A 21004-nucleotide genomic window follows, 5' to 3' on the forward strand; every position below is an offset into this window, starting at 1 on the left:
GGTTCAGTGGAAACTCACTGAGCGCGATACAGGGAGGAGGCAACCCCTATGGAGCCGCAAGGTAAAGATGGCCTAGCACAGTCGTCAGAGTGGATGTGGGGGTCAACCTGAGAGATTTGGAAACGGATTCTCGAGCAAAGCGACTAGATTCGGTTCAACTAAGAAACTGCCGGCATGTCAGGAACATAATGACCGTCAAATATTACTCCGATCTGAACGCCCCCCCCTGAATGCAGCCATCACGGCTTGAGATTTGGTTCCGTAACCCCCAATACGATAGGACTTCCACTCCTTCCCAGAAAGCTAGCGTCGCATGTATCTCTCTGTCAGCTGAAAATAGCCCCAGAGGGGCTAAAGTTACCGACGCAGTGGAGCGTGGTTCGTGTTGGGCAGGCACTCCGGAAAATTCTTCACGACGCGCATCCCCCATCCCACTACGGCGCAAACCGTTATTGCGCTAAAAGTTGCAGTCACCAATAATGCGAATACTAGTACGCATCTCTGTCCAAAACCGTCAGGAAGCCTGGCCTGATCCGAGCCTAGAGATATAAAGGCCATCTTCCGGCAGCAGTGGTAACCGTCCGACGCAGAATTGATGTCAACTAGGCCCCTGCGGCCATCCATTCTTTCGGATTTCCCTCCACATTCGTTTTTAATTATAGTACTTAGCCTGCCATGAAGGTATCTCGCCCCGTTCTGTCACTCGCGTGGCTAATGAGCCACGGCATTGGGGCCGTTGTCCGCGCGGCCGACATCGAGATCTCCACCCAAGTGACCCGGGATTTCATTGATAATGGGCATTTCGCCGACAGCTCCGCCTGGACCTCGACTTCAAGTTCGGATGAGTATTCTATTTCTACCAGCGGTGGATACAATGACGGAGGCATGCTGTAAGTTGAGCACGCCTTTTTCATTCCCTCCACTCCATCTGATCCAGCGACAGTGAAATCCCCCATAGCACCTCCGCAAATGGCTTCGAATTCGAGCAAACGATCGCAGTTCAGAAAGGCCCATACTATCAACTTCATTCGTACTGGAATCTGTTCGGGGATCCGGATTCAGACGGAGCCTATCCCTACTGTTCGATGGATGTCTACGCCGTAACCGACGAGACGACGGAGTTTGTGACCTACGGAAGTATCTGGTCGCCAGATGGCAGTGCCACAGGATGGGATTTAGTACTTGGACAATGGAGATCCCAAGTCAGCGAGGTGACTCTCAAGTTTCGCCTCACCTGCTCGCAAGCATCCAGCAGCACTCTTCAGATCTCGGGCATTTCATTGCTGGGTCCGGAGGTCATTTGTACCTCTCAGTGTGCGGCCTTCACGACCACTCTGTCAGGGGAGCTTGTTCAAGACGGGAGTTTCACTGACGGCGATAGTACGGAGTGGTTGAATATGGAGCGTTCCACTAATCTCGACCTGGTCGATGATGATGCCCCGGGAGGTGGCCAATGTGTAAGTAACATCTAGAAGATCAAGTGATAAACATCCGATGTTGAGCTTTATGTTAGGTATATTCCCGGTTCGGATTACGACTTCTATCAGCTCAACCAAACAGTCGCCAATGCCCAAGTCGGTCAAACATACAGCGCGTCTGTCTCCTGGCGGCTTAAAACAGAAGTGTGTGATGCAGATGTTTCTGTTGCCTGCAGCATCGATTATCGATTATCAAACGACGATATAGGCCTCCTGCTGGATATATTGCATCAGGGTGTTACGGTTTCCTCAGCTGACAGTGGTTGGATAACGGTCAACGGAACCTGGGATGCTACTGTTTCGGATTTCACGATTATGATCAGCGTACAGTGTAGTACGGATGACACCGAGTATCTGCCAGACATTGAAATAGCCAATGTTCATCTCAACATCCAGACCGTGAGCTGTCCGGTGCGAACATCTTCAACGGCCGTGGCCAGTTCCACCCCGGTATCATCAGCTTCCCGAGTCTCATCAGCTGCGGTCTCCCCAGTCTTATCTGTGACTGTTCCATCCTCGTCATCGCCAGCGTCTTCCCCAGTGCTAGCGTCTTCGGTCGCGGTGAGTCGCAGTCGAGTCGCTTCGTCTTCATCCATTTATCCAATGTCCTCTGTCAGTCCTTCAGCAATTATCAGCCGAAGTCGCGTTGCTGCTTCGCTCAGCTCCCTAGTCTCGTCAAGCATCGCAGTCACTACTCCGGTGACTATCCCGTTCTTCGTTCCGGTGTCGTCATCCGCTGTGGTGTCTCCAGAGTCTCCATCATCGTCCATTCCCGCCTCTTCGCGTATTGGGACGCCCGATCAACCTGAGAAAACCAGAACACCCACCCTGGCACCAAATCCTCTGCCTACAACATCTGGATCTAGCAGTCCGATCCCCTCTGTTAGCTCGGACATGACTACCTCTAGACTATTTGCTACCAGTACTGCTACGGTCACCGCTTGCCCTTCTACCGTTCCCGATTGTCCCGCCTCTCAGAAGACAACATATTTCACTACCGAGACCATTCTAGTCTCGACAACAGTGTGCCCCGTTACCGCCCTCGCAACTGCAACTGCAACTCATAATGGGTCTTACACGTCGACTATCCTTACGACTAGAACCGTGACTGTTACTTCGTGCGCAGCTACCGTCGAAAACTGTCCTGCCAGCTCACAGACCACCTATACCAGCACGCAGACCTTGGTGGCTGGAACAACCGTCATATTCACCGGCCAGACGATTTCTGCTGAACCAATCCTACCAACTACAACCCGTATGCCAGTTTATCAATTAACACCACGACGATTAAGAAGCCACACGGCACCGGAAATGAAGCTGCAGGCAGTCAGGGAGCTCCAACAATTTCCAGCACGGCGGCCAATTTCCTTGGTGCGGGTGTGGCCGCATCCCCGAGTACTGTTACTCCTGAAAAGCCCGGATCGCTAGGTTCGGCCTCTTCTGAAATCGACAGTTCCGGCTCCACCGGCGCTTCCAGCTTCGCTGAATCTTCTGGCTTGGTTAGTGGTTCTGGGATCGAATCTGGTGTTTCTGGATATTCTGCGTCCAGGGTTGTTGTTTCTGGACCTACTGTTCCTAGCGTTTCCGCTTTCTCCAGTGATTCTGGGTCTGCCTCTGACTATGGCTCTGGCACCAACTTCGGCCCCGTTACCTCTGGCTCCTCTGGCTCCTCTGGCTCTGACTTTGACTCTGACTCTGACTTTGGATCTGGATCTACCTCCATCGGTAGTTCCGCCTCTGTGTCCGGATTAGAACCAGTCACCTCAATCCCCAACCTTGCTAGCTCAACCTTATCCACTTCTGTCCCTAGCTCTAGCTCTGCTGGTACTGCTTCTGGCTCCAATCATGCTAAATCGACCACCAGTGAAACACTTCCCAACTCCCACACAGGTGTCTCCGGTGCCTCTACGACAGGCTCCAATGACCAATCCAATCACTCTGGTTCACCTGATCCAGTATTAACAGCTGCCCTAACCACCTCCAGTACGGAAGGCCTTCCCAGTGTCAACTCCAACGCACCATCTAAAGGAGGCAAGGATTCTGCAGGATATGAAGGATCTTCGCCTGCCATCGGTGCTACTTACGGTTCCCCCAGTAGCGACAACTCCTCAGCTGGCTACGCATTCTTGACAAGTCCTGCAATCAGCAGTATCACTCCATCCATGACCCCGACACACAGCGCGACTAGCCAGGCATCAACCACTGCATCCAGCGCCATCGGACCTGTCTTTACGGGTGCTGCTTCTGTCATTCGCTCCCAGTCTTGTGTCCTCGGGGCGCTTGCTATGGTCCTCGGCGTTGTGGTCCTGTGAGAGATGTCTCGATACCACTCGCAACGTTTCTTTCATGTTTTGAAAGCGGCTTCCTTCGATAATGCCGATTATCTCGGCTCCTCATAGATAGGTATGAATGTAATTCTTTGGGAAGCCAAGACTCAGTATATTTTGATCTTGTGTAAACCTCCAGCATCATGCATGGTGATAGCAAGTAGAGGGTCGGCGGCAGAGGAAAACCAGAGTATGTCTATCCGATTCAGCGACCAAACAGGAAGGTGGGGGACTGGATATGGAGATAAGAGATATTGTCCTGCTTTTGAAGGTTTCTGGGAACGACTACTTTTGCTACACCTTATGCGACCTCTCAGCTATTATGACCCCCGGATTCCTCTACAATTCTGGACAAGAGAGGCAAGAGAGGCCGTGATTAGTTTGTGGGGAAGAGGTATAAGTCACGTGGAATGGGGAAGCAGACGATTGAATGAATGGGTTGGTTAGCGCCGACAACACATCTGTTAGCCCGAACAATCATGGGACTTCTTCACATCGAAACAATGCAACTAGTAAGCTTTGTGGACGCGCGACAAGCACCACCATACGCCATTCTATCCCATACCCGGGGCACTGAGGAGGTGGAAATCTCAATTAGCGATTTGAGGGTATGGACCGACCATTGATAACCCACCACCAGAGCTTTCCCCTAAAGCTACCGGATGGGCCAAGATCAAGCAGGCCTGCGAGAGGACCCTCTATTATTATAGATGTCGCTACATCTGAATCGACACCTGCTGCATCGACAAATTGAGCAGTGCTGAACTTCAAGAGGCTATTAACTCTATGTTTTCCTTCTATGCAGACTCCACGATATGCTTCGCGTATCTTGTCGATGTTGAAGGTGCTTTGGACAATGAAGTCCAAAATGCCCGGTGGTTTACCAGAGGATGGACCCTGTAAGAATTACTCGCCCCGGAGAAGCTTGCTTTTTTCAATCGATATTGGGTGGATATCGGGACTAAGATCGACCGGTATACTCTTATCGAGCATATCACGGGAATCCCTAGCAAAGATCTGTTCTACGGTTTCGGTGCTTTTACGAAAGTACCACCTAGCTACGAGCGGATCCAAAGTGCAAGCGTGGCATAACGAATGCCGTGGGTAGCTAAGAGAAAGACCACTAGACGAGAGGACATGGCGTACTGCCTCCTCGGTTTGTTTGACATCTCCATGCCTCTACTATATGGGGAAGGCGATAAAGCCTTCCTAAGGTTTCAGGAGGAGGTTATGAACGTTACAAATGACACATCCCTGCTCTGCTGGGGTCTTGCTAGCCACTCTGGCTATGATGAGTTCTATATCACCGGTGGCGACTTGGAGATCACTGCCGAAACCTCATCAGAGCAGCCAATAATGGCACCAATCCTGGCAAGTCACCCTGGATTTTTTCGCTGTTGTGGAGACATTGTCCAGATTCCGATTCGACCATTCAAAGAAACCACTTTCTCCATGGCCCAAAAAAGCCTGCTTTTACATCTTCCTGTGGTCGTTGATCGGTGCTACAACACTATCGCGTACGGAATCCTCAGTTGTGGGACAATGCGAAAGGTACTTCGCGAAGTGCGATACATCGCTATCCCACTGGTCTCTAACACTGCATGTACGTGGGCGCATGAGTCTATGGACGACGAATATTGCGGCCACTGTGGTGTAAGCTGCGACGCGTCGCACCAAAATTTGCGGAGGGGACGAGTATGAGAAACATCCTGATCCGACGTGCCAGGCGGAGCGATGAGTCTTTCAGAAATCTACCATTTGGGTATCACATTAAATGGAATCCGAGCGTGCGAGTGATGCAAACGTATCCTCCTCAATCATCAATCTCTCTTTCAAGTCTCTCTCCGTACGAAAGCCACCAGGGAGTAAGTGTATTTCCACTACTGGAGTCTGCCGGCCAATTAATCAACCTCAGGCAATTCGATAATGCGTCGAAGGTACTCTACGCCCAGCCCGAAGGAGGGACAGAGAATTGTCATTCTCAAAAATTGACTTACGGCCTTTAGCCGTCAAATTGCTTGTTGTCATCGATTATCGAATGCAACCTGGGAGCTTTACACCCGTCGACTTTATTGCTACAGGATGGACCTACAGCTTATACTGTCGCATCTTTACCTTGCGTGGCGATTACTCGTTGAGAACACTTCGAGACTTGCTTTTATACAGAATTACCACACTCTCTATAGTCTTGCTCAAAGGGATTCTGAACAAACCCTCATCTAGAATAATGTTTCATCTGCTCCATGTTTTGTTGAAGGCACACATTACATGAGGCGGCGATGTCCAATAGGACCGGCAAGAACCAACAGAAGTTCCCACACATCCTCATAAATTGGAGGAGATGCAGGATGATATGTTCAACACCATAGAAAGTGAGGGGGTAAAATCCCCATTTCGTCGGGGAGTGCGGGGTGGTGGTTGCCTCCTTGCGTCAGGCCGCGACAGGGAATTGCGCCCGTGAGTTCTCACGCTGGCATGAACCACCATCCTCAATCATCAGCATCATCTATTACCATCCATCTATATTCCACAGCGATATTACTCCAAACATCCAACATGCTATTTCCCTTCCTATCTTCTACATCAGCGTCCTATGTGAAATCACGGGCGAGGTATCGGAGATGTCACCAAAAAGTGCCATGGCCTATTCGCCAGCGTAATCGGCGAGTCTGAGCACCAATTATTCCAATCTCGTCTGGTGTTGCCATCTCCTATGTTGCACATAAATCAAATATCTTTGCAAATGGGCCGATTGATTCTATCAATGGGTGCTACTAGATGCCCGCCTTCAGCTCAGCTGGCAAGGCTAGATGGGAATCATTTTTCCCACCTGAGATCTTCCTCCTGACTTCTGAAGCATTTCACTCCATCCGCAGAGCAATCAACAGACTCACATCCACTAAGACTATCAGTTCAATATGCCGGAGCCTTACCATCCGTCAAGACCTACGACGACAGATGATCTTGTTGATCGCTTGAAAAAAACGCCAAGTACGAAAGAAAGGGAGGCGTTGGAGGCCTTGGTATCGCGCATGGTTGAATTATTCAAAGATCATCAGAAAGATTCATTCATCATCGAAGCATCCGTGATTTCCGATGTTGCCTCCAAGCAGGACTGCCACGATCTCGTCTACGCCTTCTCTCGAGCGATCATTACTGGGACGGCAGATGGGAATGTGGTCAATGCAACGCTACTGATGTCATTCGCTTCTTGCCTCGGTCATATGAAGTTCAAAATTCCCAAAGAGATCGCGCAGTTTGCGTCACTACTCCGGAGTCTGAGCAAGCAGCTGACAATCACAACCAATAGCGGCCAGCCTCAAGATCGTTACAATCTTCTCTGCACGATTGGCAATGTTTTGGACGCAATGGTGGACATGAAGTTTTCGGGGATTGACCGGGAAGAGCTACACAAGCCACTGTTGGATAACCTTCATGCCCTGGGAAAGAGCGATGAGCCTCGAACGTCACAGGCAGCAAGATATGCACATCAGGCTCTGCTCAAAGTGCCTGATAATGAAAGTCCGTCGGGTGCATTTTGTCGCTATAGCTGGACTATCATCAATGCGACCACAAAGGTGGCCAGTACTACGTCCCTCATCGATCTAGGTGTATTTCTGGAAGCTACGGCTGATCACAGACCCGTACTTAACTTCCTCAAGAAGATTGGCAACATGGCAAATTAACTGTAAAGTCTCTCAAAAGAGGGCAAAGAGGCATTGTTGGAAGGGATGAACTCGATCTCTAAGAGCCAAGGGTAGTATGCAGTTCTGCGTTACACGGGCATGCTGATCAAAGCCCGTGCATTCAACATGCTAACGTCCCTGCTATGCCGAGGTCTTTGTGTCGAGGAGGAGCCATTTTTTTGTGGGCTTTATGCCCAGCTCGAACAGGCCTGGTGCGGAGACGAGCATGCCAGGCGTGGTATCGAAAGCCTGATCCAGTCGACCCTCTCAACATCACAACGCCACAAACAAACGTCGAAGTGGATCAACATTCTTGCGGCGACAATGGGAAAGTGGGAGTGGAAAATCGAGCAAAAGGAATCCAGACTTCTCAGATTCAACCTGCATCGAACCAAAGAAATGTTGGGCGTTCAACTCGATATATTCAGCCGGAACCTATTGATCAACGAGACACCCAGACATCTATGAGATGATGCATGGGGGAGTTGCCAGAAAGCCAAACTGTTCTACGCCGATATTGTCATCGACAAGTACTACAGGGAACCGGGCCGATTAGATATTGTCCGCCTGTCTCGGGACCTGTTACCGATGGATAAATGCTACGTGAACCTTACAATCGTTGAGTCTTCAATAACAGTAAATGTGGGAGGTTCGAGGTCTCATCTCAGGAGGCAATCGGTTTCAGAATTCTCGATAGCTAGGAGATTGAAGATTGAGAATGTCGGCGCAGAAGCAATAGACTTACCGGGACTATTTGATGAACGGCAGCTGGAGAAACAGACGATCGTCCCGCGACGTATTTTGATTCGGGGTCGTGCTGGGGTCGGGAAAACGACGCTTTGCAAAAAGATTATTCATTGTTTCATCAATGGGAAGATCTGGACAAAGCAATTTGATCGAATCTTGTGGATACCCCTTCGGCATCTCCGGACACAGCCCGACCCGGAAATCTTCATTTACAAGGAATTCCTGTCTGAGCAACCAGACAAGACGTTTTTTCCCGCGCCTTGGACGATATCATCTGGGAGCAGGTGAGATCAAACAGGACTTTGTTACTATTGGATGGTCTTGATGAGCTCACGAGGGATCGGACCGAGCGTGGCGTTGGTCTTCCCACTCAGATCGAACGACTTCTAAACCAATCCAATGTCCTCGTTACATCTCGCCCATACGGCATTAATCTGCCAGGGCTACATAAGTTTGACCTCGAGATGGGAATAGTCGGTTTCCGCCCAGCCCAGGTCAAGGCTTATCTTTCCATGGTTGCGGCTGATCCGAGCGAGGTAGAACGAATGGAGCAATTCATCCAACGACACTGGCTCATTCAGGGACCGATGCAAATCCCCATTCAGTTAGATGCGTTCTCTTTTATCTGGGGCGGCGAGGGGGAGCTGAGCCAAACAGTCAGGAGCATGACAACGCTCTACACAGCCATCGAGCACAAATTATGGTTGAAGGACATCCCGCGCATCCGTCATGGTATATCCGCTGCCAAGCTCGAGAATATACGTATTTGGAGAAAGCTAGAGACCCACGTCAAAGAAGAATGTGAGTTCCTGGGACTCCTAGCCTTTACCGGTCTGTACAATGATATGGCTGAATTCAGCCCATGTCATCGGGATCAAATATACGAGCGGCTGCCGTCTACCAACGTAGATGACAGGATTTTGGAGAGTTTATCATTCCTACGCGCCCTTGATTCCGCGAGACCGCGGGAAACGGAATATTACTTCATTCACTTGACCTTCCAGGAGTTGTTCGCAGCACGGTACTTCGTAAGCTGTTTGTCCGAAGGAAAGGACCTCATCTGTATCACCCTGGGAGGCAGCACGAAATATGAAGAAATGGACAGATTTATCGCTCGTGAAAAGTACAATGGACGATTCGACGTTATGTGGCGGTTCATTACGGGGCTTTTAGAGCTCCAGGACCAAAAAGGGCTTGCTCGCTTCATCAAAACGCTTGACGAACCACGTGACCTATTAGGTCTAGCGCATGCCCGACTGCTTATGCACTGTCTTGCTGAGATAACGTCGCTCAGTCTCGAAACCGACCTGCAAAGCTTTTTGGTTCGTACCGCTCATCAATTGATGCGGCTTCTGCTGTTTGAGGCTCAAGCCAACCGTATAGAGCCTAGATCACTACTAAAGGCTAGGCGTGCATACAGCAAGGGGCCATCACTGGGTACCTCATTGGAATTTCCAGAGTGGATTCTGCAGACAATGCTAGAAAGGGGAAAAGACAAGCATAGGCAGATTGCATTAAAGGTACTGGCCAGGCGCCCTCAGGTTTCCTCGACTATATTTGAGCAGGCAAGATCTACACTCGACGGAAACGACTGTGATGAAATAAAAGCAGAGGCCGCTTTCATACTCGGAAAAAATCTACACCACTCGCCTGAGATCATAACCAAAGCAATACAGAGTGAAACCACACTGATTCGAAACATGGTATCAGCTGGCCTGAGAGAGGCTCCTAAGTTGAAACGGGATATCCTTTTCGCTGTGCTATCCCAATACAGAGTTGACAGATTGGATGGCTATAGGGAGATTATCAAAAATCAATCGGACTCACTGCTTGATACTATTGATAGCATTGTGTCTGAACTTCACTATTCAAGTTTCGCGCTTCAGTACTGTTGGCCACCAACACTAAAAGTACAACCGCAACTCGGCAAGGGCGCTTTGGAGTCAGTTGCTGCCCTTCTCGGCGATGAGAATTCCTATGTGGCAGTAACATCGACGCTACTTCTGGCTAGGGATACCAAGTTACCCCCATCCTGCATCCAGGCTCTCATGTCTCGGCTAGAAGGCGACATTGACCGCTATTGGTACTCGGCCCATCCTCTTGAAAGGCAGGATGTCCTTCCAAAGGAGATACTTGACCGAATCAAGATTTTGGCCTGTGATCGTGCATATCCCACCTTTCTCTGGCCTGTCATACAAAAGCATTCGGCACCTTCAGATGAAGATCTCCTCGCAATGTTTAATAGAGCAAGAAATCGAGATGGCATGTCTGCTGCCATAACACAGTCCATGTTTCAAAGGCAGGAAGACCCACCAGAGGAAATTCTCAATCACTGCGTCTCCCTGTTACTATCTGGTGAGTATGGACACCTCGCAGTGGATGCTCTGACCATGAATCCCAACTTGCCGTGTGAGATCCTGGATAGATTGTGCCTTGCACTTAAATATCCCAGCATGTATATGAGAGAGGTATTGAAGGTAATTTCAGCGCAGCACATCCCACCCTCACAATTCCTGCCAGCCATTAAGCCCCACATGGAAGGGCTCTTGAGTTATGATCTTCTTGAGACATTGAACAAGTATCCAGTTGTCCCTGATGATATTCTCAAGAGCCTGATTTCACATGCTTTCCGCAAATATCCTGTCTCCAGCAATGACCTCTCTGATTTACTGAACCTTCCAGCAAGTCGTCAGCGCTCACTTTCGTCCTCTGGTATACGTATGACGACAGAATTAGAGGTGGACTGTGCGTATTCGATTCGAAGGTGCCCCAAGTTCTATCCCATTCTAGAGAAGTTGGATACAGAATATTGGGTGTTTTGGCTCAGAATACTTTTCGAGTGGTCCTTTAAGGAGGGTGTGATTTGTTACATCCAGGACGACCATTTATGGTTGGAATTACCCGAGGGTTCTTTCAAACTAAACATCGGGCGTCCTGGCCAGCGAGAGAAGCTCGACGCGGCACTTGATTCTATACACAACGAAGTCGAGGGTTCGCTTGATGATTTCCACCTACTTGAGCTATCTCCTGAAGAGCATAATGTTCTTTCTTGAACGACTCCCGATACTGCGTTTGCATCGAGTGATAACTTACCGTTTCTTTTTTTTTTTTTTTTTTTGTGATTGGCGTGCAGAGTGTTTTGATAAATCCACTAAATTGCCTTGATGGCCTTTGTGATGAGATAACCTGCCACGCTGATGGAAGTTTTTGGTACTTGTTTCTTACATGTTTTCTCTTAATAGAGTATGATGTGCAATGTTCAGCCTGAACTAAAGTTATTCGTAGGCCTATGACGTCCCCCTTCTCTTCAATATAACACACGCTTGGTATCCCGAAGCACCTCAGAGGTGTGACCGTTGTGGTCAAAGGAGCATATCTTAATGAATCTCTCATATGTGACATCATGTCACATAACAAGTCTTTGTGGAGGTATTAAATTGGTTTTAGTAGCTGTATCTGTCCTCTCTTATTGTTAGCAAGGATCGTGTGTGACTTTCTTCTTCATGATCCCGAGCCTCTTTATCCACTAACGACACTTTCATTCTTCGAATAAACTACTCTAGTTTCATACCATCACTTTCTTTAGACTACTACTCGCCTACACCAACACCCTTGCAATTACAATTTCAATTCCATTTACGCTAATCATCCAAGCTCCAGAGGGCTAGCTTACTTTGTAATTGAGAATGTGAGTGGTGGACAAGTACGATGGTAGGAATTAGATGTTTTATGATGTTTCTGCGTCGTCGCTGCCTAAGGATCAGCCATGTGATGGCTTTGGGTAAATGTGAATATAAAAACCTTCTGTTTGTGAAAGGTGATGGCAGACTCCGAGGTACGTGCGTTGACTTCACGGCCTCATGTCACTGTTTGCTTATGGAATCATTGTTCTTTGTAGGGTTTTGTTTTGATTATCTGTACTGAGATATATGCATTAGACGTAAATAATCATGGCCTATTGATAGCCTAGCTCGTACTTCCCACTCAGATGTGATAAAGGTATTATTTCTAGGTGTACTGGTTTCATTTCTTGGTTTGTCATCGTTGCTAGTCTGCTACTGTATGGTGACCCTTGGTGTATTAGTATATTATACCTACTCTCATGCTAAGTAACCGATATGATCCTGGCTTCAATTCTCCGTTAAGTTTCCTAATATCGAGTGGAGATTGCAGGTGATTGCCTTGGAATCTTGCTGCCTATCAGAGGCAATCTCCCCTGATCATTGCACGAAACAATAACAAACACATATAAGAAGCCCCTCCTCCCCATTCTTTTTTCTTTTTCTCTTCCCTCTCCAGGCAGTCAATCAGGATCCATCTTTCTTATACTTGACTTTGCTCACGACCTATCCTCTCCCTATATATAGCCTCCTGGTCTCTCCACATCTGCACTGGCGGCTCCTCCTTCCAGTTCTGTTCCCTTTCTGGTGATGCACGTCGGCCACTGCTGGTCTCGAAGGCAGCAATTCCAAGAACACCGACTCTTCCTCGCAGATCGTTCCACCAGGGTATACAACAAGATCATTCTCTATCATCCTCATACACGGACAAGAAGCATGGCTCGAAGCCCCTTCTAGCCCTTTTTCTCTCTCCTGTCGACATTCATGACATTGGCGGCATAACGAAGGACTCCCATTTCTTATTTATACCAACCGTCTACCAACGCGAACTTCCAGGAACAATCCCCTTCAGCGGCTGATAATACCCAGCAGACACTAGATTTTGATTTTGGGATGACCATCCTCCAACTATATAGCACATGACACAGTCGTGCTACAGCCACCAGCTCCATCGCCTCATCAAACGATTAACTCGCTAGGAGAAGTCCGGGCTACGTCTTGCTCCGCTTGAGGGATGAGACTGTTCGACTACCTGCGCAGGACTCCATATATATTCCAGTCAAACTGTTTTCACTGAACTGACTGCGTATCTATCTTTCCGATCTCACATCGCATCATCGGCTTCTTGATCACATGGGATCAAAGTTCTCCTCGGGATAATTTGAGGAATCATGTAGGACTTTTATCACTTGGCATATTCCAGAGATGGTATTCATCTAGGTACTCAGACATGACTTTGTGGAGTCCTCTATCTGACTTTCGGCTTGACTCTTAACAAGGTACGTTAGTGGGTGCAGTCAGTGCTCGCTGGCGAAGGAGCTTGAGAAGCTGCTCGATCAACTCTCCGGGGTGCTCTACTATCATCTATAATCGAATAATTGGACATAAACTGATGGTGCATGGCGCATCCCGAACACTCTAATAAACAGGTCCTTGGCCGTTCCATTACAGCACTTCAGAACGCGATCTTCTGTGTTAGCTCGACACGTTGGCGACAGATCCTAGGGTCCTCTCACGGTGGATCTCAATTCCCAAGTGTTTTAAACACACGATGGGTGACTTCAACATGCACAGGCATGTGTGGTGGAGCAGTTCCACAGCTCAGATCATGATCCTCGATACCACCTCCCTATTCTTCGGAAACTGAAGATATACTTGACAGCACTATGCCAATCTCCGGCTACTTCATGAAAATCCTGAGAAGCAGAGATTGAACGATGGGGTTTGTCCAACAGGAAGCTTTCAGTGTTGGCTTTCAAATACTTGACATTCATTTCCCTGATAGACAACTTGCTGCAAATTATCGCAAGGATCATCCTGGAGACTTTGGTATATCTACAAGCGCTTCCTTCCATGTGGAGCCGAAGCTTCCTTGGAATAACAATAGAACGCGTGGGAATAATCAGGTCGATATCTACATTATCTCCTGCTTTCAGCTTTCCTAGCCTCGACCTAGCTGCAAGCTATCATTGCCTCTGGTCCCGGGGATTTGGCTCTACCACCCTGATCTAGATCCATCTCATCATCTCGAGACTACCCAAGCTCTCCAACAGCTGGGATCCTCTTATCTACGGAACAACGGTGTCTGCTGTATCAATGCGTCACATCTTACGCCGTTCCCCTCTCGCAATACTATCACTGATTATGCACCCTCTGTTGAATCAATCCGTCAATATCCAAGTGAAGCTCTGTCTCTATGTATCTGCATTTCAAGGCTCCTTGCCGCGGACATGGGCAGGTAGGCTGGTTCGGACATCAGGAACCCAGACACGCGAGCCAAGATAGGTGTGTATTGCTAGCTGGGAACTTGATCCATCTCTACGTTCAAATCCATGTTGGATCTGACCCATCTTGACGAAGGCAGAGCCGAGATGACCTGAAAGGGAAAACTGGCCCTCACATTTTCCCGGTATATGACCGTTTCGGTGACAAATGGTTGGGTTCTGCTTTTTCTTCTGAGCCCCTCGGCCGGTTCAGTGATTCTCACCTTCATCTTTGGGTGCATGTTGGGTCGAAGTCCCGTTGGAGGGATACTAAAAGGGCATAGGGGACGTCCTACCCTCGTCGGATATCGGCCACCAAATGGCTTCAAAATTATGGCTGAACCAACCACCGCTCCACTCGCTTCTCCTATATTGTCTCATTTGCCTGCGATGGCCCACTCTCTGTGTCCAGCATTTTTATGCCAATGCCCCCGCGAGAGAAATGTGTCTGAGCTTCTGCTAACTACAACTCCACTTGCTGTGGTCTTGCGCCTCCTCAATTATCCCTGCAACATGAACACGCTGCATCGGAGATTGATTCATGCGATGCGCACACGATATCATGGAGCTTTTCAATCTTAGCATTCATCCTCGTCGCGAACCGATACCCCAAATTGCCCTACGAAGGAAAATGTCGCTGACTCGACTGCCTCCACTCACTGCTCTACATCTGCGTCACTCGCCTAATTACTGGTCTACCTTTCCTGTCAGAAACCGATATATAAATTGTTCCAAAAAGATATAGGACTAAACTAGCCGCCTCGTCACTCCCTCTCCTCCTCTTGCTTCCCATTCTATTGCTCGCACGGAAAAATCTGTCTCGAGCGATCCAATGCCGGGTTGGAGATATGATCCGGACCAACCTTTTTCATGAGGATGTCCACTCCCGCCGGCTATCTATAGCAACCGGTCCTTACAAGAAACAGAAACCGTCTCAGCTCCCTCTCCATCCCCTCCTTGTCTTCATGCCTTCTCTTACTGGACAATCAAATGGTCCAAGAGATCTGCACAAGCGATCCAAGAGAACGTTGAGTAGGATAACATACTCGCCGCCCTCACATGCCGTCCTCCTCGACTGCAAATTGGTGGACGGTCCTAGTGCATCAATATAGGTTCTAAGCGGTCCTTTGAGAGGATGGGGCTGATGACTGTTTCATCATGTACTCCGCTCTTTTGCTCTACTCAATGGTTTGTGACATGGTCCGGATAAATTGGGAGCAGGGATCCGAGGCATCGTTAGGGATGACACAACACCCTCCAAAAGGTGCGGGTTCAGTGGCTTTCATGGGTGGTTTAGTAGTGAAGGGGGTGAATTGCAGAGAAAAAGGCCAAGGTGTGGGACTTGGCAGATCGGAAAGTGTGTTCGAAGGGAGGCGCTGGCTATGAGACGACAGACACGGTATTCTGTGTGGTTCTTTGGGACTAGTATGGGTCGGTGTCGGGACCTTCGACATGCGCCATGGAGACTGCACATACTCCGTACAGTGAACATGGCCGACGTAGGGGTCCTGTTTCACGGGTGGTTATGGAAGTGGATAGAGATAGGCCTGTTGGGTTTGACAGTTCATCGCCTGTCTGGATTTGGTAGACGGCTGGGAAGAATGTTCCTCGCAAGGCTGTTCCGGGTCTGAAATGAACATTGGGGGTGCTTCCATGGGGCCTTAATCGTGCCGGGGCAACAAATTATGGGATACCATGTTTGGTTCGAGGCTGTCTACTACCATAGCTTCAGTCGCTCTATCCTTTAATTTTAGTATATATGTATGCTAAGCATATCAAATAATGCTATATCTACAGAGCCGACTTCCAGTCAAGTATGAGGAGATTGCCCATGAGATTCCATTCTCAAAAGCGCTATAACCTACCGGTACACTTCATCTCTGTGGCTTTCCCATCATTTCAATCAAGCTTCAGCAGTTAAATCCAACTATCCAAATAGCCCAGCATGTAACAACGTAAAGAACCCTAATAGGATGAGCCAATGAAATACATACCCTCTTTACCAACTTTAACGCAGTTCACCTCAAACATCATCTTTAGTGATATCAGTGTTTTAGAAAAGGTAAGCATTACCATACCCACTCATCCGAAACCTTCATTCATGTAGAAATATTCTTCTCTGCTGACTTGCTAGGTATCACCGGCTGAAGTATGACCTGCTCGATGACTGATCATACAGTGAAATATAGCTCGAGTCTGTGAGTGACCCCCTCCCTAAGCTCCTCGATAATAGAGACCAGTTACACACGGATGCTATTTCGAATAGTCTGGCCTGAGGCTGTAGTACGATACTCCCAGCCTTTGAAATATTCGTGAGAGGCTGTTTCGTTCCAACTTTTGCCTCTAGACGGGGTACCAATCCACCGTCAACTCTCACCTCTTCTCCAGCAGGCAAGCAGATCGATCATCTCTCGGGACTTTCCTCACTATCTTATTTGAATCAGCGGCGGACCCCTTCCACGTTTCTCTTAATTCCTATACACCCCACCCTCGATGAACGATACCTTCCACTACTCTCAGTATTCCACCTGGCGCTAGACATTACCAATCCAACTTATTCACTCAGACGCATATACTCCATCCCTTTCAGACAAACTGCAGATATGAAGATCCTAAAATCCAACGAAGCCTTCGAAAGAATCAACGACGAGCTGCAATTCTCCTACGTCAAATACTTCGTGCAGCGAGATGGTGTGCTCTACTACGGCAAGTGGAAAAATCGATACCATCCTCCCTCCACTCTGGACCAACTCGAGGAAGTGCAGCAAATCCAAACTAACGACAGAGGCCCACTCATCCAACCCACCTGGTCAACAATCTACATCAAGACACCGAGTCTTCTGTCGTATGTGGATGGGTCTGATTTGGAACAACAGATTCTCCGGGAAGTGACTGTGTGTGAGATTCTGCGGAACAACCCACACCCAAATCTAGCAACCTACTACGGGTGCCAGGAGACAAACGGTCGAGTGTCCGGGCTGTGTTTCAAACGGTATACATGCACTTTACTCGAAAAGGCCAATCCAGGGCATTTAAACAAAGAGGAATTTCGTCTGAGTGGACGCGAGCATGTTGGTGAGGCCATTCGGAGTTGTTTAGATGGGATACTGGACGGGATTAGACATCTTCATTCCCTTGGGTTTGTGCATAACGATATCAATCCGGCGAATATCATGTTCGATGAGGATGGGGGGCCGGTGATTATTGATTTTGATAGTTGTCGGAGGATTGGGGAGTCGTTAAAGGGCACGGAGACGAAGAGGACGCATCAGTGGCATGATCCGCGGGTGGAGATGGTGGTGCAGGTGAATGATTTGGATGCGTGGCAGGTGTTGAGGATTTGGTTGATGGGGGGGCTGGAGGAAAGGTTTCTTTTTGGGTCGTGAGGGAGTCGTTTGAAAAGGGATTTCTATAGCCAAAGGCAGAATACGCTTGATGGAATGAAGCTATGTAAGTGGCAGGCACTTACAACTGGTTAGAAATGAGAAGGGCACCTTCACCATATTATTAACGTAGGGAGTAGGGTGCAAAGTACTGTAACACCGACTCACTCCCGTTTCTCTGGGCCCAATCGATTGCTGAAAGTCCGTTGCGATCATTCAGATGGGTGTAGGAATGACTGGTCTTTTTCAGCAGCAATTCGACTATATCCCTTCTCCCACACTCTGCCGCATGTGACAATAGTGTCCGTCCACTGGCGTCTACCATGAATTTGTTAACCTGGGCCTGTGAGAGAAGAAACCGGATCACCTCCACCTGCCCCTCCCTAACAGCATAGGCCCACGCGGTCCATCCTTTCTTGTCGGCTGAATCTAGATAGATTCCAGGCCAATTACATAACAGCCAGAGTACTTCGATATGACCGCGTCCAGCTGCATACGAAAGCGGTGTTCTTCCTTGAAAACACTCATCGCTCGGCTTTTTTCCAAGCCACATGAGTCTCACCAGTATCATCCAGGCAACTTTCACATGGCCGCCTTCTGCTGCGTATGACAGCCCTGTCCTCTGGTGATCATCTGAGCACTGTACAACTCTTGGGTCAACGATGGCAAGCTCTCTGACAGACTCTTCATCCCCAATCTTCGCGGCACACAAGAATCGTTCCATGACTCCCCATCCTGATGACGAGACCGGTAATCTGCGTCTGGCGTATGGCGTGGGCTTCCACGGTCCCCTGAATAAACTTTCGAAATCACTCATTAGAGGGTCAAATACCTCCGGGGCCCTTTGTTGCCGTGCTATCCTGACTGCGGCTGCTCGGCGCCGCTGTGGAACGCATACCTCTTTCACTACAAGGTTGGCATGGAGGTAATCATAGTCGTCGGTCAATTCGAGTCTGTCACTCCATACCCGTCTGAACATAATTCCTTCATATGAAATTTCCTGCAAGTAAATACCAAAACTCCTGTGTGAAATCACTGCTGGATCATCAAGCTGGTTGACGTAAACGCCACCAAGTATGCCAAGCACGAGCCCTGAATGTCCGACTGGTAGAAGAGGCATGTTCAAATGAATTCCTTTGTTGTCCAGGGTCCAGGAAGTCTTTCTGAGGCTGTTGGGGAATATGCGCATAGAAATACCCGCCATGCCTTCAAATGCATCTGGGGAGGTAGCAAGCAGCCCACCATGATCTTCTGTTTTAGACGCCCAGACGAGAATGGAAGGATCATCGTATGCTTTCATCAGCTCTTCTTGGAGTCTGATGAAAGCTTTTTCTCCCTCTCCGTAAAGTAACGGCATGTTTATGTCAAAAAGCCCCAACAAGGAGTATGCTCGATCCTCAGATCTAGTTGTGCTCCGATTTGCCGCCCACGACATTCTCTGGGCAATAGTGATCTCCTCCAAGCCCTCTGGGCCTAGTAGGACCAGAGGCGATATCTGAGTCCTGTCCTCGATTCTTTGCCATAGACCCTGTTTCGTCCCTAGTATCTTCCAGTACTTGTTATAGAAAAGTATCTCCGTCGGAGCAATCAACTCCTGAAGTGTCCATCCTCTGGTGAACCATCTGCTACTTGCGAAATCATCCAAAGACACGACATCCGCCAGAAAGACATAACACACTTGCGCTTTCTGATACCATCGGTACATCGAGTTGATTGCTTCGGACAGCTCTGCACTGCTGGTTTTATCGATACAGCAGGTATCGACCCAGGCGTACTTCCAGCCATGTCTCTTGGCGGTTGTACATGTCATGGCAATTTTCGCGTATCCTTTTTTTTTCGCCGCGTTATCTTCCCCATAGTGAACCTTGGACATCTTTCCAAGTAATCCCTTTTTTATTGCGTATGTCTCTTCCATCTCCTGCAAGGTAACCTCCTCCTCACCCCACGTATGGGATAGAATCGCGTATGACGGGATATTGTCATTCTGGAATTCTTCGATTTTGAGACCATCGTCGGTATCGACTCCGCTCACGTTGATGAGACGCATATTGTGCTGGATCTGAGATGTTTGGGTCAGCTTTTGTGAGTGGCAGGTTCAATCATACAGGTCGAAGTGTGGTGGGGTAATAAGTCCTCGGCCGATCCATGCAGGAGCATTGTTGGGCATCACTGCACCGCAGCACCAATGATCAACATCACTGGAGTCAACACTTCAGAGGCATTCCGAACCACATCCGTCAGATTCTTCAAAGCACCTCTTCATCATGCCCTAGTGACTGTAGCAAATATTGGCTTGCGACTTTGGAATTCACCCGCTGTTCGCTGTCCGTAATACTGCCCGGCCTTCATCTCAATGGCGACCCCGGCCAAGCGGTCATTGGCATCATTAGAGACCGGTAGATTGAGACACCATCGTCTCCGAAATATGACTTTATATATGTTCCTGGACATTGCACCTCCAATCATTGGCTCTAAGGCAATAATTTCGTCAACTGCGTGTCGATGACTGTAGGTGTTGCGAACGTTGAGTTGGTTCTTGAATCGTTGAGGTATCATCCCTTCCTCCATCATTACATACCTTCCTCTTTCAGCAATTGTCCCCATCATCTCTCCTAGCAAGACGATCCTCGCACCCCTGAGCTCTTAGATCCATGCAGGCAAAGACTGTGCCTTGCAGCTATATACAAGTTGTCTGTCGGGATGCTGCAAATCGCTGTGTCAGTCTGCTTATCAAGGGTTCTCAACTAGGTACTAAAAAAGACCTTGACTTATGAAGCTCATTGGAGCCAATTGATTGAGCCAAATCAACTAATGACGATCCCGCATCAAGCCGATATGTGATAACAACCCACCTTCCTGACCCCTCCTTTCACGCCTTGTAACCCCCATAAAACATCCCATACAAACCAAAACCCCCCCTCATGGCAAATGCTCCTTCCCCACTGACCCCAAACTCAAGTCCCACTCCCCGATTCACGCCAAATAAACCCAAGCCAATAAATCACTTCCCCTGCACCCACCCAGTCAGCATAAACTCTCCACCCCGCAAGCCAAACAACTTATCAGTTATCTTACCTCAGACGTCTCCGTATCTCTCTTCTTCTCAGTCTCAGGGCAATCCCTCGCATCATGCCCTCGATGATAACATCTCCGACAGATCTGCTCGGGACAAGTCCGCGCCGTATGCGCGAGTTTATAGCATGTCCAGCAGCGCGGAATGGGGCATTCGGAGGTTTGATGGGTTTGCGAATTGCAGTTTGCGCAGGGATCCATCGTTTTT

The 21004-nt window shown here is 48.7% G+C and overlaps 5 protein-coding genes across 5 annotated transcripts; 4 read left to right on the top strand and 1 right to left on the bottom strand.

Moving 5' to 3' along the window:
- The first annotated feature begins 6335 nt into the window (after positions 1-6335).
- On the top strand, positions 6336-7531 carry BO80DRAFT_502788 (uncharacterized protein). The gene has a single exon (XM_025724342.1). The coding sequence runs from the start codon at positions 6724-6726 to the stop codon at positions 7489-7491; it is 768 nt and encodes a 255-aa protein (XP_025574497.1). The 5' UTR covers positions 6336-6723; the 3' UTR covers positions 7492-7531.
- Positions 7532-7785: 254 nt separating this feature from the next.
- BO80DRAFT_109206 (uncharacterized protein) lies at positions 7786-8643 on the top strand. Its single transcript, XM_025713395.1, has one exon. It carries the CDS (start codon positions 8080-8082, stop codon positions 8524-8526), a length of 447 nt encoding a protein of 148 aa, XP_025574498.1. The 5' UTR covers positions 7786-8079; the 3' UTR covers positions 8527-8643.
- Positions 8644-8702: 59 nt separating this feature from the next.
- Positions 8703-11291, top strand: BO80DRAFT_502789 (uncharacterized protein; the record flags this gene model as incomplete). Its single annotated transcript, XM_025724343.1, has 1 exon — positions 8703-11291. The coding sequence occupies one exon, from the start codon at positions 8703-8705 to the stop codon at positions 11289-11291; it is 2589 nt and encodes an 862-aa protein (XP_025574499.1).
- Positions 11292-16944: 5653 nt separating this feature from the next.
- Positions 16945-17727, top strand: BO80DRAFT_445873 (kinase-like protein; the record flags this gene model as incomplete). Its single annotated transcript, XM_025721519.1, has 1 exon — positions 16945-17727. One exon carries the CDS (start codon positions 16945-16947, stop codon positions 17725-17727), a length of 783 nt encoding a protein of 260 aa, XP_025574500.1.
- Positions 17728-17848: 121 nt separating this feature from the next.
- Positions 17849-19771, bottom strand: BO80DRAFT_408959 (ankyrin; the record flags this gene model as incomplete). The annotated part of the gene is made up of 1 exon (XM_025717866.1): positions 17849-19771. The coding sequence occupies one exon, from the start codon at positions 19769-19771 to the stop codon at positions 17849-17851; it is 1923 nt and encodes a 640-aa protein (XP_025574501.1).
- Between the last annotated feature and the right edge of the window lie 1233 nt (positions 19772-21004).

This window comes from Aspergillus ibericus (genome assembly GCF_003184845.1).
Source record: "Aspergillus ibericus CBS 121593 unplaced genomic scaffold BO80scaffold_24, whole genome shotgun sequence".
Taxonomy (NCBI): Eukaryota; Fungi; Ascomycota; class Eurotiomycetes; order Eurotiales; family Aspergillaceae; genus Aspergillus; species Aspergillus ibericus.